The 13098-nt window shown below is 41.7% G+C and overlaps 1 protein-coding gene across 3 annotated transcripts in view; it reads right to left on the minus strand.

The window, feature by feature from the left end:
* Nucleotides 1–13098, minus strand: part of LOC134635779 (cell adhesion molecule DSCAML1-like) — a 52035-nt gene that overhangs the window by 17026 nt on the left and 21911 nt on the right. For all 3 annotated transcript variants that reach the window (XM_063485324.1, XM_063485322.1, XM_063485323.1), the window contains exons 4-8: nucleotides 4362–4508; nucleotides 4009–4287; nucleotides 2673–2948; nucleotides 2204–2500; nucleotides 851–1123 (exon numbers count right to left, since the gene is read on the minus strand). In XM_063485324.1, coding sequence (XP_063341394.1) covers nucleotides 851–1123; nucleotides 2204–2500; nucleotides 2673–2948; nucleotides 4009–4287; nucleotides 4362–4508 — 1272 coding nt within the window. The remainder of the gene's footprint in view (nucleotides 1–850; nucleotides 1124–2203; nucleotides 2501–2672; nucleotides 2949–4008; nucleotides 4288–4361; nucleotides 4509–13098) is intronic.

Here is a 13098-nt window from a genome sequence, read left to right on the forward strand (position 1 = left end):
AGGAGACAGAAAGGAAATCAGTGGAATAAAGGCAGTGATAGATGTTGAAGAGCGGCAATGTGGCCATCTGGAGCAATGCTAAGAGTCTGAGAGAGAGAGGGAGAAGGTCATTGGCCAGTGGGCCCCTCTTCAGCACCCCCCCACCACCCTACATCTCCTGCAGCCCATAATAGCTGCTCTGGTTACAGTCCAATTGGCAGGGGGAAGTCATTCCGTTGCCATGGTAGTGGAGGTTGAGGTGGGGGTACTACAGCTGAGACATCTGGGGGATTTAATCTAGGCTTCATTATTATTCATCTAATTAAATCAGAGACACACTCACACACAGGCGCATGTACACACCCTCAAACACCTCTGCAGCTGCCCTGCTTACTGCCATCGTTATCCTGCTCACAGACTAAATGAAATACGCACGGCAAACATAAATCTACCCCCAAAACACCATTCATCTGCATTCAACAGCATTACTAAAGTTGCACTTGACAGCTTTGTACACTGGTGTCCCCCAAGTAGCAGTGACTAGCTGCTCTTCATCAAGAAATTTTACTTGCATCACTTTTTTTAGGCTAAAGGAAGCAGTTTGAAAACCAAAGTAGTATTAGTATTGGTGATTGATTTCTTAAGATTTTTTTTCACTACTGTTTTAAGTGAATTTGAATTTTGGGTATGCATGGAGCATTACCTCTAGTTGAAATAGATTTGGGAAAAGCGTAAAGATGCAGTATCTCCCTGTCAACTGATGTGTCACTTTATCTCTACTGCAGCCTAATTCTATAAATTGGGTTCATAAAATAGGTATAAATTTACCAAAAACACTGCCCAGTGCATCCGTACTCCTCTTCAGCTTTACCTTTGACAGTGACGTGGACAGTCTGGTTGATTGACACCTGGGGCTGGATCAAAACGCTACACAAGTAGGTCCCCTCGTCTGCGCCCTTCTGCACGTCTGTGAGCCTCAGTGTGCCGTTCTCAAACACCACTTGACGATGATTATCAGGCAGCTGCATGCCGTCCTTCAGCCACTTAATGGAGTAATACGGGTACCCAATCACACGACACGTTATATAGGTATTTCTGCCCGCCACTGCGGTGATGTCTCGCATGGGTCTAATTCGAGGTGGACCTGGAGACATGGGGAAGAGAGGGAGGGGATGGAGGGAGGAGACAGAGAGAGACACAGAGGTTGGAGAAAGGGGGAGATGAGGTGAGGGAGGTCATGGCAGAATATAGAGGGCAGCCACGGAGACAGGAAGGGAAGAGATAAAGGTTGAGGGATAGAGTGATTGGGGCCAGTTGACAGGTGGAAAGGGAGGTTAGTTGTGCCCCCTTTACTAAAATCTGATAGAGGATATTTGTTGATTTTAGCCTAATCACATATTCACTCAGTGTATTGTGTGTATAGATAGATAGATAGATAGATAGATAGATAGATAGATAGATAGATAGATAGATAGACAGATAGATAGACAGATAGATAGATAGATAGATAGATAGATAGACCGATAGATAGATAGATAGATAGATAGATAGATAGATAGATAGATAGATAGATAGATAGATAGATAGATAGATAGATAGATAGATAGATAGATAGATAGACCGATAGATCGATAGATCGATAGATAGATAGATAGATAGATAGATCGATAGATAGATCGATAGATAGATAGACAGATAGACCGATAGATAGATAGATAGATAGATAGATAGATAGATAGATAGATAGATAGATAGATCGATAGATAGATCGATAGATAGATAGACAGATAGACCGATAGATAGATAGATAGATAGATAGATAGACCGATAGATCGATAGATAGATAGATAGATAGATAGATAGATAGATAGATAGATAGATAGATAGATAGATAGACCGATAGATCGATAGATAGATAGATAGATAGATAGATAGATAGATAGATAGATAGATAGATAGACAGATAGACAGATAGACCGATAGATAGATAGATAGATAGATAGATAGATAGATAGATAGACCGATAGATAGATAGATAGATAGATAGATAGATAGATAGATAGATAGATAGATAGATAGATAGATAGATAGATAGATAGATAGATAGATAGATAGATAGATAGATAGATAGATAGATAGATGTGTGCAATGCCTCTCACTAGCTCCTGTATGTTTGCATAGATTCAGGTGTAGAGTGCATTTATATTGAAAAGCAGACAGGCACCTCTTACGTTTATGCGCGCTTGGTACTCGGCGCTACCGGCCGAGTTGCGTGCGACGCAACGATACACTCCTCCATCTGGAATAAGTGGACTGCTGACGTTGACGTGCGATACAGTCAGGCCATCCGACAGGGTGTACTGGCTGGTCTTGTAGGTTGAATCTCTAACCACAGGTTCATCGTCCAGTGTCCACGTGATAGAAGGGGGTGGGGCTCCTTTGGCCGCACACATAAGGGAGAAAGGCTCGCCGGGGTTTACCACCCGCTCGCTGAAGGAAGACACAATACGAGGAGTACCATCTGAGAGGACAGGGGGAGAGAGGAAACAGAAGGACATAAATAGAAAGTGAGAAGTTCTGACAGAAAAGCAGAATACTCAAGAAGTTGCAAAGCCCACAGCAAACATATTAGCTTTGAACACAAAGACTATGGCGCCTAATATCTGCACATATTTAAGTCACTGTCCACGTACCCTCTAGCAGAATAATAGAGAAGTCCTGAGCAGTGTGGCCCTTTCGGGAAGCAAAGCACTGGTAGGCCCCAGAGTGAAGCTTCTGTGCTGCAGTGATCTGCAGGGTGTCATTGTGTTGTCCTTGGATGGAGATGTGCTCGTCTGGGACAATTGGCTCTGTGTTCCTGTACCAGGTGATGGTGTATTCTGGAGAGCCTTCCACAGTGCAGGTGAAGAACAGTGTGCTGCTGATGCCCGTTTTCAGATTCTTAGGGGACAAGGTCACTCGTAGTGGATCTGAGAGAAGACCACAGGAGTTTATAAAACAAAAATGTGGATCACTTTAATAGTATATCTGCTATAATAATCAAAAGGTACCAATGTGATTTGTAGCCTGCTAACTTACCTTTTTATTTACTAATTATATTATCTTATTTCAAAAGGTGTTTTTTTTGTGTCTTTTGCCTTTCCTGCATCACTCTAAAATCATTAAACTGGATTCAAAACATGACACATGGATTCATGCTTACAGTAGGCGTTTTCATTCACAGAGATGGGGAGAAAGAGAGCGAGTACAATCAGCAGTGGTGACTCAATCAGTTGGACGCACTCATTAAAAAAGCAGCTGGAGATATCGCTTCACATCTCTGTCCACTTGTGTGTGTGAGTGTGTCTGTGTGTCAGCGAGAATGCGTGTCTACATGTGTGTATGTGTGTGTGTGTGTGTGTGTGTACGCAAATGTCAGTGAGCAATAAGGCAGCTGGTGGTGTATGCTGGGGGGCATCACTGTGCCTCCCAACCCCCCCTACTCACCCTGTCAGAGTCACAGACTGTGCTGCCATGATGTGCCCACTGGCAAAGCCTACCGCCTCTCTATTCTCTCGCTCTATCTCGCCTCACTCCCTTTGTTTCTTTGTATACTTTACACACTTTAGCTCAGCCTTTCTTATTATCTCGTTATTACATTGTAGATAATGTCATTCCAGCACTGTCTGGGTGTCTGACCGCCCCCCGCATGACCCCTTGTCTTTATCTCTGTCTTCCTCACTCTTCTTCTTTTCTGATGGTAAATGGTGCTGGCAGCTGTGATATGGAATCAGCCTGAGCGAATTACCGCCCTGTCTTTCTTTTTGAGGTCTGATATGATGGGGCATCCTACAGCTCACACATATGTTTGTAACAGACACACTTTAGCTTGGACTTACATGTGCGCCCCAAACCAAACACTTAAAGGTGCTTACAACTGTGTCTGTCTGCAAGGCTGATTCACTGACAAGACAACGAGCCAGTCTGCCAGATATTTTGCAAATGTGTGTGAGCGTGTGTGCGTATCTGTGTGTAATGAGCCTCACACACCTATCACATGAAGCTGTCCAGACACCTCCTTTGAGCCAAAACTGTTGGTGACCTCGCATGCATAGCTGCCGCTGTCTTCTTGCCTCAGGTCACTGATGGTCAGCCCTGTCAATCGCCGCGTCCAGCGGGCATCTGAGGGTAGTGGGCGACCATCTTTCAGCCAGCGCACAGTAGGGCTTGGGTATCCTCCCGCTATGCAGGGGAGCTCAATGCTATGGCCTGCGTAGACCTCCCCTGCTTGGAAACTGTCCAGGATGGTGGGTGCAGACTCATTGGGGTCTGGAATGCAGACATGGTGTTACATTTTTGTCAAGACAAAGAGAAAAAGGTAAGTTCACACACCAGTTACTCACCCATTACAGAGAGCCTGGCTCCATTGCTTTGCCGTGTCTCGCCACTGTATTTATGCTTGGTGATGCACCGGTATGTAGAGAGGGCATCCTCTTTTTGAACATCGGAGATGTAAAGAGCCCCAAAGGAGGTCAGTGAGAACCTGTTACCTAAGGAAGACACATTAAGAAAAGATCAACATTAATCTTCTCAAAGGAGAAGTGACAACAGGCAAAACATCACTCTGAAGACCTTGTGTGTAAAAAACTTTTCACTCCCTCCTGTTCCCACACTTTTGTGATGATCACTCTCGTTCAAATACATAGTGGATACTGCAAAACCATATTGTTCTTAGAACAAACAGCTGCCTGAACAGTTGGCACTACCTGCCTAATAATGCTGCTTCCCAAAGCCTGGCACTCTTTCAAGACCTGGAGGACACCCAGCGGTCACTTACACCACCCACAGACAGAGGAGAGACAGATTTACTGTCTCCCTCCACACACAGCCTATAACTCTTGCACATCACACTAACTACCATCACAAAACTCTTTAAATGTTCTTCCTTTTATGCATGATAAGAAAACAGGAAGGCCAAAGATCAAGTGTGCCTCTGTGTCTTCTCTTTCATAGCATTTGTTTTATGCTACTCAAAGAACAGTTATGTCAGCATTACAAAGTCTTCAAGCTGTGTATAGTGAAGGCAGACATCAGTTTGCAATGACTCCCTTTACCAAGATATTCTTGTGTAATTTATACAGCACATTGTTTCTTTGCATAAAGGTAAGCTATCTTACATTTCCTGATAAAGTCTACAAACCTCACATTGACGAAGCTGTACTATGTCCTCACAGCACAAATAATCTCATAGCTTACCTTAAGTGTGACAGTCATTACAATAAGATTTCTTTAGGTTTGTAAGCATTAATTATCAATTGCGCCTTTTAGCATCCAACCACAGGGCAACAACTGGATTGGCTGCTTTCACATTCACCAGCATCAATATTTAAACTACAGAGTCTGTGTTTATCAGGGTCTTTCAGAGGGTTGAGCAGGTATACGGAAGGTAGCAGTTATGCACTGTGAATGTGTTTGCATCGAATATACTGTATGACCCGGGAGGAGGCACAGGCTGCAATTTCACAGCAGCCTTTGTTTGCCCCCTTAGAATGAAGCCTTACAGGATAATGAGCACTTTAAGACTGCTACTCCCACAACACCGACGACTAGCCTGTCACAACACTTTGACATAGGCAGGGAGAGAGAAACAGAGAGAGAGAGAGTCAGCAGGATCTGTCAAAGCCATTCTTTCTGTCCCTGTCTGCAGCAGTGAACTGAATTCATCCCATCTGCAGCCTCTTAAACAACACTTATTACACAATACACATCACATTAGTCCTCTCACTATCCAGCCATCACAACTGAGTGGTTTGTTCATAGAATCAGTCTATCGTTGGTTGACTCACTTCATGTCTTTGTGTGAACCCTCATCAGTCATCAGTCTCACCCTTTTCCTCTTGCTCGCTCGCTTTCTCGCTGTTTTTTTTTGTTGCTCTGAGTTTCGAAGCAGAGTGGCAGACAGAGTAAAATATTAATTACTAAATCCAAAATCACTGTGCTCCCTCAGCTTTTATTCATGCTGACTTGACTAGACAATGAGAAACAGAACTGTACATCTTTCTCTCTCTCTCTCTCTCACACACACACACACACACACACACACACACACACACACACACACACACACACACACACACACACACACACACACACACTGCTTCAGGAGAACACGCAGAAATGCATGCATACTGTACAGGCATTCTGAATATAAAAACAGTACAGTAGTTTCTGTTGCAGATTTCTTTTTCGTTGTGCCTCCTTCATGTTACACAGACCCTTACAGAGCTTGAAGATGATGGATTGGATTGGATTTGTCAGACTCGAAGCTATATTTTGTCTTTAGTGTCAACTCATCCATGTATACTAAGCATAACGGAAGTCAGAGCCATGCACATGTATGTATGTACTTAATCTGGAAGAAAGATGCAAAAACACAAGTGCAGCAGATAAAACTTAAGTTGGAAAACTGTTAATTCTTGAGATAAACTGCAAAATAAAGATTCTAAAGTCGGATTTAGACTTCTCTGGGAAATCTACGTCCTAACCTCCGACATCACCACAAACCCCTTTCTAACCCTTGCACGCCATTCAAGCCTTTTCGGGCTGCGTCGAAACAACGTGTATTTACATTTCTCTGGAAGTGCATCTCAGGTTATGTGAAAGCTTACAGCATAGCGTTTTGTAGGAGCTTCTGGTTTTGTTGCAAGTTACTGTGTAGATTTCCTGCTGAAGCATAATTCAGGGATAACCCAGCACTTACATAGCTCAAGATTTGCATTTTGAAATGTTTTATTACCTTAGCATTAGATTTTAAAACACTGATCAACAAAAAAGGCAATGTGACTGGTTAGTAAGACTACAAAGCAATATATAAATACCAACCTGTTTAACATCTAACCAAAATGGCTGTAAAATTAAAAAAAAGAAACAGAGTGAGGCACTTTAAGATCCTCAGAAATGCTCTGAAAGAACCATTTAAAAGGTTAAAGAATTTTGTATCATGTATAAATGATTCTTTAAAGAGTCCTTTCACCCGAGAAGAAGCGCTTTGAAAGAAGCTGCATGGCCTAGAGGATTGTGACATTGTTAGATCCTGTATGAGTTTGGTCACTCTCAATGAGATGCATTCACAGGCAAAAACAGGGTGATGCCCAGATGCAGATGAGGTCCAGAGGGGAACTATTTTTATATCTATCTGCAGCTACAAGTACGGGAAAGGGATTTTTATTTCTGACAGAAAAAAACTGTATATAGTGTGGATAATTTAACGGTTTAATCAGGAGTGTACATTTTTTAGTTTTGATGAAATTTTTAAAATAACTAAATTGGATTTGCTCTTTTTCCCCTTTTTTTATGTAAATGTTGGCACATAGAGATAAACTAAGGTTAAGTCTGCTATTCTAAGTCTATAAGAGAGCCCAGTTACTCATGAGCAAGGCACTGCAAAAGCCACCTGCTTTACCCAATCACTTAATGGTGTTTCACCAGGCAACTACTCTGTAGCGGTGTATACTCCAGCTGTATGCTCTGCAATGTTAAACGGGGCATTAGTAAAGTTAAAGTTCCTACCAAGCCTGTGATAAAGGTGTGCTTTCACTTAATTTTTTAAACCAACAAAATGCCGGCAGCCTCACAGTCACACAGACCAGAGCTGCTGCTCTGACAAATTCCAAAGAGAAGGAAGGAAAGGGGAATTAATAGAAGTGTAAATGTGTGAGAGAATAGGAAAAAATAAAAGCAAGAAATAGTCTATAAATAGGATGTATACTGTAGCTCATGCGAGTCCAGCAGTGTGTATATGTGCGCACCATGTGTGCGAGTTAGTAGCAGCCTCATTTTCTCACATGCAAATGAAGGCGTCGGCGCAAAGATAACGAGGCCCATATTTCCACCTCCTCAGTGGGGCCATTATTTATTGATGTTCTGCATCTTTCCCCCTCCCTCCCACTCTCACGCTTTCTTCATCCTCTCCCTGTTGCTAGGGTCTTCTCACTGGCATCCTGTTACGATTTTGGTGTACTTTCAGCAATTATTAAAGCACAGCGTGTTTACAATCATCAAGGACCAAATGTTGATACCCTAGGTGTTGTGTGAATGCAAAAATCGTAACGGCAAACTGGCTTTTGAAGTCGCTTAAATCAATAAAGAAAAGTAGGATCAGTTTGAAGTGGCTAAATATAGCTTTTCACATGCAAGTAGCTTTGTATCCAATCACAAATACTTTACAAAAACATACAACACAATGCACTGTGTTATAGCTTCCCGATTTCCTAAGCCTCAGTTGGAGGTTTGCTGGTTTCAGAGATCATTTAATCCAGTTCTGCACCTCAAAATCATGAAAATAACTAACAATTTGTCACCTCCTTTGACTAACTAATAAAATATTTGGAACTTCATTCATGAACAGTTTATTCAGCACTATTCCCAACAGTGAATCCGACCTACATGTTTAGAGGTGCAAATTTCCACAATATCCTATATTAGACCAGTCAGTCTACTTAAAGGCACCTAAGCAAGAATTTTCTTATGATACTAACCTGCTCAGATTTTCCAGTGTACATGACAAGAGACAAAAAAACAAAACAAAACACTGACAGGTCTGAGTAAAACACCTTTGCTCCCATGGGACTTCCAATATGGACCCCATATCTAATGAGTTTGGAAAAGGCTAATGAGCTATCGAACTCTGATTCCTGTTTTCCTCCTGGTGGATCACTACAATCTGATCCCTGGATTCTTCATCTTACTCAACCCTGCTGATGGTCAAAGGCAGTAGATGCTTGTTTCTAAGGGCTTTCCCAGTTAAATGAAGGTTACTGCGCATTATGACGAGTGTAAGGTAGCACACGGAGAAGGTCAAAGGTTTTAGATTCCTTCAAACAATCACAACATTACAGTGCCTCTCTCTACACAGAGGCTTTCAAACTAAATTGGGACTGCTGTTTCTCTGCACATTTCACGTGTCACAACACTGATATTTAATATCTACCCGAGGCTTTTAATGTAAATTGATTCATTGTAACAAACTGTTGTAAAAATGCAGGAAAATTTATATATTTTTTTAAAATACTGTACAATACTTTTTAAAATCAGAAGCATTAAACTATTAAACATTTTAATAATTTAATAATTGACCACAAAGTGTTGACAGTTTGTTATTCCGAAAGAATATCAGGAAGTCAGGGGATTGATTGAATAAATAAATAAGGACAAAAACTACACCTGAGACTTGAGCTCTGGTACTTTTACATCTCAAAAAAGTGAGTAAACCTAAGATGTAAAAATACATTTAAAAAAAAAATCAAAGTTATTTTTTGAATAGTGAATTAAAGCTGAACTGAAAAAACCTAGTAAATCCACTCTGGATGCTACCTGAAACTAATCTGACTTTAAAAATAATTAGAATATATAAAACTATAAATAATAAACCTGACAGTGGGTTTATTTTGTAGCATAAACGATACAGATGCCATTTTTAACACTTTGTTAAAAATGCAGATGCCATTTTTAACACTTTGTTAAAAATGGCATCTGCACTATTGAGCAGAATAAAGTGTAAAGTACAGAAAACCCAGAATGTAAAATTTCCTCATATGAAAACGTGGGGTCTCAGGAGGCACAGGGGTGAGGACATGCAGTTATATGTCAATGTAAGAAACTGTTAGTGTAGAATACAGTAGGGACATTGTAAAATAACAGTTTACTGCTAGTTAATATTCCTGTCAGTATCTATTAAGTATATGTATAGTACAGTATGCCACATTTTGCAGTATCTTTTACAGTTAAAACATAATTCTTCACAATAGCTTGGAGGTTTTAAGTTATGACACTAAAATCCAGGTTTTTCAAAGTATTTAATTACAGTGGAAAGAAATTAACCTTGATAATATTTTGATTGGAGATGGTAACAGAAGGGTTTGAGCTCCAGACCCACAAAAATGCATCTGCACCTGAGTGTCAAAGCTTTATTAGTCTTTTCTAATTGAAATTGATTTTATATCCTTTAACCTCCTAGGACCTGGCGCCCACATATGTGGACATCACATTTTGGGTTGTCTAGACCAAAATACTAAATTTTGCTCTACTAGGGCCTGATATCCACTTATAAGGGCATTGTATTGCCTCTGTTTTATCGAAATTTAAAACGAATATCCTCATATGTGGCTCTCATTTTTCTTAGAAACAAAAATCAGGTAAAAAAAAAAAGAAAAGAAAAATCTGGTGATTCCTTGTTTTTACATTCATCAGGTTCTAATATGCCCAAATATCAAAGAGAAGTTAAAAATGCATGCCATGGAAGAGTTCGGGTTTTAGGAGGTTAAACACCAAAATGATTTTGAGCTGCTAAAAAAACAGCATTCTGAGTCTCACTTTAGAAAAACTGCATTCTGTATTTCTGCATTATACCTGTGCTCTTAACGGCAAGTTGCAGAGAAGATTTTGAAAGAAGGTGAGAAGACAGAGGAGGGGAGGAGGAGCAGATCAAAGACTTGTGACTGTCACAGAAAGAAGACAAAAGAAAAAAAAGCGCAACATATTCCGGAGATATTCTCTGCAGTGCTGGAATATGCTTGGTGCTCACAAATCCAGGCACACGAGGCCTGGATTTGTGTGTGTGTGCAAACACACACACACACAGGCACGTGCACACACAAAGAAACACCTACCGGGCTTAAAATAGGACAAAAACTATTACCCTGCTGGCACAAAAAATAATAAACTACGTGTTAAAATTAGCACAGTGGATCCTGTGAATGGCAGTAGACCAGTTTTGCACTAGAGGAATGCTTTAAAGTGGAAGAGGGCCATCGATGAGTCATTGACTTGATTTTGATAACGAGAAAGAGAGGATAAGAAAAGGGGTAGAAGTAAAGGGCATGATGCTGGGTAAAGTAAGAAGGAGATAACAGCCCACGTCTGTATTCTCCACTCCTTTATGCAAAAAAGGGGGTGTTACATCTGTATTCAAAGCGGGAGCCCTCTCAACCCTCCCTCTGTTCTCTCCCTTTTCTATGCTGTGTACATTAAAAGCCCAAGTAGAAGCAGGTGTCAACCATTTAAATATATACACTGTCCTGGCTTTTATTCTGCTGCACACTTACTTAACATCTATGAATGGCACCCTCTTAACTCCTTTTAATTCATATTCAAAGCAGGTTTTATTGGCACAACTGAGGTGTAAAAACGAATTGTGCAATAGGAGCCACTGCATCTCCTTAATACGAGAGACTTTGTTAACAACAGACAGAGCATGAGTCAATGTGCGAGATAGGACTAAAGCCACATGAACAATATCTGTGTGTCAGCGTTCGATTCTCTCTTTCTCTCTCACTCACTTCTTTGTCACTCGTTCATTTTCTGGAAAGGGGTCGAGATTGCAGGGCATTGAGGGAGCCGCGGTTCTGTCATGTTTTCATTAAAAAGCCACGCTTCACTGTCTAATCCTAACTGCTCTCCTCTTTCCTAACCAATTGTGACTGCTTACCTCATCTTTCAATCATGTTTTCCCTGCCCTGCCCCTTGCCGCTGCGTGATGTTGTACACCAACTCACCGTGAGGGTAACGAATGACATAAAGTTGGGGGGACAGAAGTGAGGAAGAGGCAAACATGGAGGCTAAGAAGAGGCAGGGAAACAGAGGGATGAGGTAGAAAAGAAAGCAGAGTCCAGTTTTCCACCATGATGGGACCACGTCTCTTCTGCTCCACTGACTGCTCTGTCCCAATTTGCCCTGTGTGACTTTAAACAGTAAACACTGGGGGAGGGGATGAAGTGTGTGTGTGTGTGGGTTTGTGGGGGGGTATCGAGAGACTGAATGGACCGTCGGGGACAGACATGAAACCAATTGTATGCAAAAGACATTGTTTGCATAGATATACGTCAACAGAACGCTGCAGAGGTGCCATGTTACCCCCCATAAAGCCGTCCCTAACCAGACAGGGCGACAATGCAGCGTAAAACTAAATGGACCATCTCAGATAGAGAAAATTAAGCATCAGTGGAAGCATCAGAGGAAACGAGGGATGCAGGGGAAAGAGAGTGGGCGGATAGGAGAGAAATGGGGAGAGATGTAGAAATAGGACTCCATTATTCATGACGTGTGTTTCATGTGCTTGGTGACATCTGGGACAGCAGTGATAATGAGAGTCCCAGGAGACAGAAACCACACACACACACACACACACACACACACACACACACACACACACACACACACACACACACACACACACACGTATCCCAATGCATGGCATCGTAGAGACACGTGCCACTATTGTCCAAACACCTTCTCTTTACTGGATGTCCCATTAATTCCTATTGAACAGCTAATTTTCTGTGCACTAAAGCTTAAACACGGAAGTAACTTTGGTCTTCAAAAAAATGCACCTCAGTATAAAAGTAAACATCCGGCAATGAAAAGCATTCCACTCCTCCACCTTGTTTTGATTTAGTTGCAGATAAGAGATGGTGTTGGATTTATGGTGTGTGTCTGCCATCATAAGTGTGTGTGTGTGTGTGTGTGCGTGTGTGTGTGTGTGTGTGTGTGTGTGTGTGTGTGTGTGTGTGTGTGTGTGTGTGTGTGTGTGTGTGTGAGACAGAGAGAGAGATGAGATGAGATGTAGTGTACTCCAGCTTAGCCCCATGGCCTGGGGCAGTGAGCTGCATTAGCAGCACTGAGTGAGCTGCCTGGTCCCTCCCTATTAGAGTGCTGGTGGCAGAGGAGTGTCACTGCCCAGTATGAGGGAGAGAGAGGGAGAGAGAGAGAAAGGAGGTGGGGTGGGGGGGGGGGTGGGGGCATGACTGATATAACCAAAGTATCAAATATCCTGAGTTTCATCATCGTTACTGCATTTAAAGAATGGAGATCACCATCTGAGAGGCGGAAGTCACAGATTTAAAGCACCACTAACTTGGTTATTCTGTCAGCATAAAAGATTCAGTTTTTAAAGTTTAGTGCTGAAACAGTGTAAGCAACCTTCTTTGTGACCTTCTTTGTGACTGTAATATGTAAAAATTATCTGTAGGTGAAACTGAACCGAAAAGAAAATGTCTAGCGTACAGTATAGCTACAGTTACATTACAGCACGTACAAATGCTGAATGTGAATTATATGATGCACTTTCTCCTTGAGTCTGCATCC

Source organism: Pelmatolapia mariae, linkage group LG10_11, assembly GCF_036321145.2.
Source record: "Pelmatolapia mariae isolate MD_Pm_ZW linkage group LG10_11, Pm_UMD_F_2, whole genome shotgun sequence".
Lineage (NCBI taxonomy): Eukaryota > Metazoa > Chordata > Actinopteri > Cichliformes > Cichlidae > Pelmatolapia > Pelmatolapia mariae.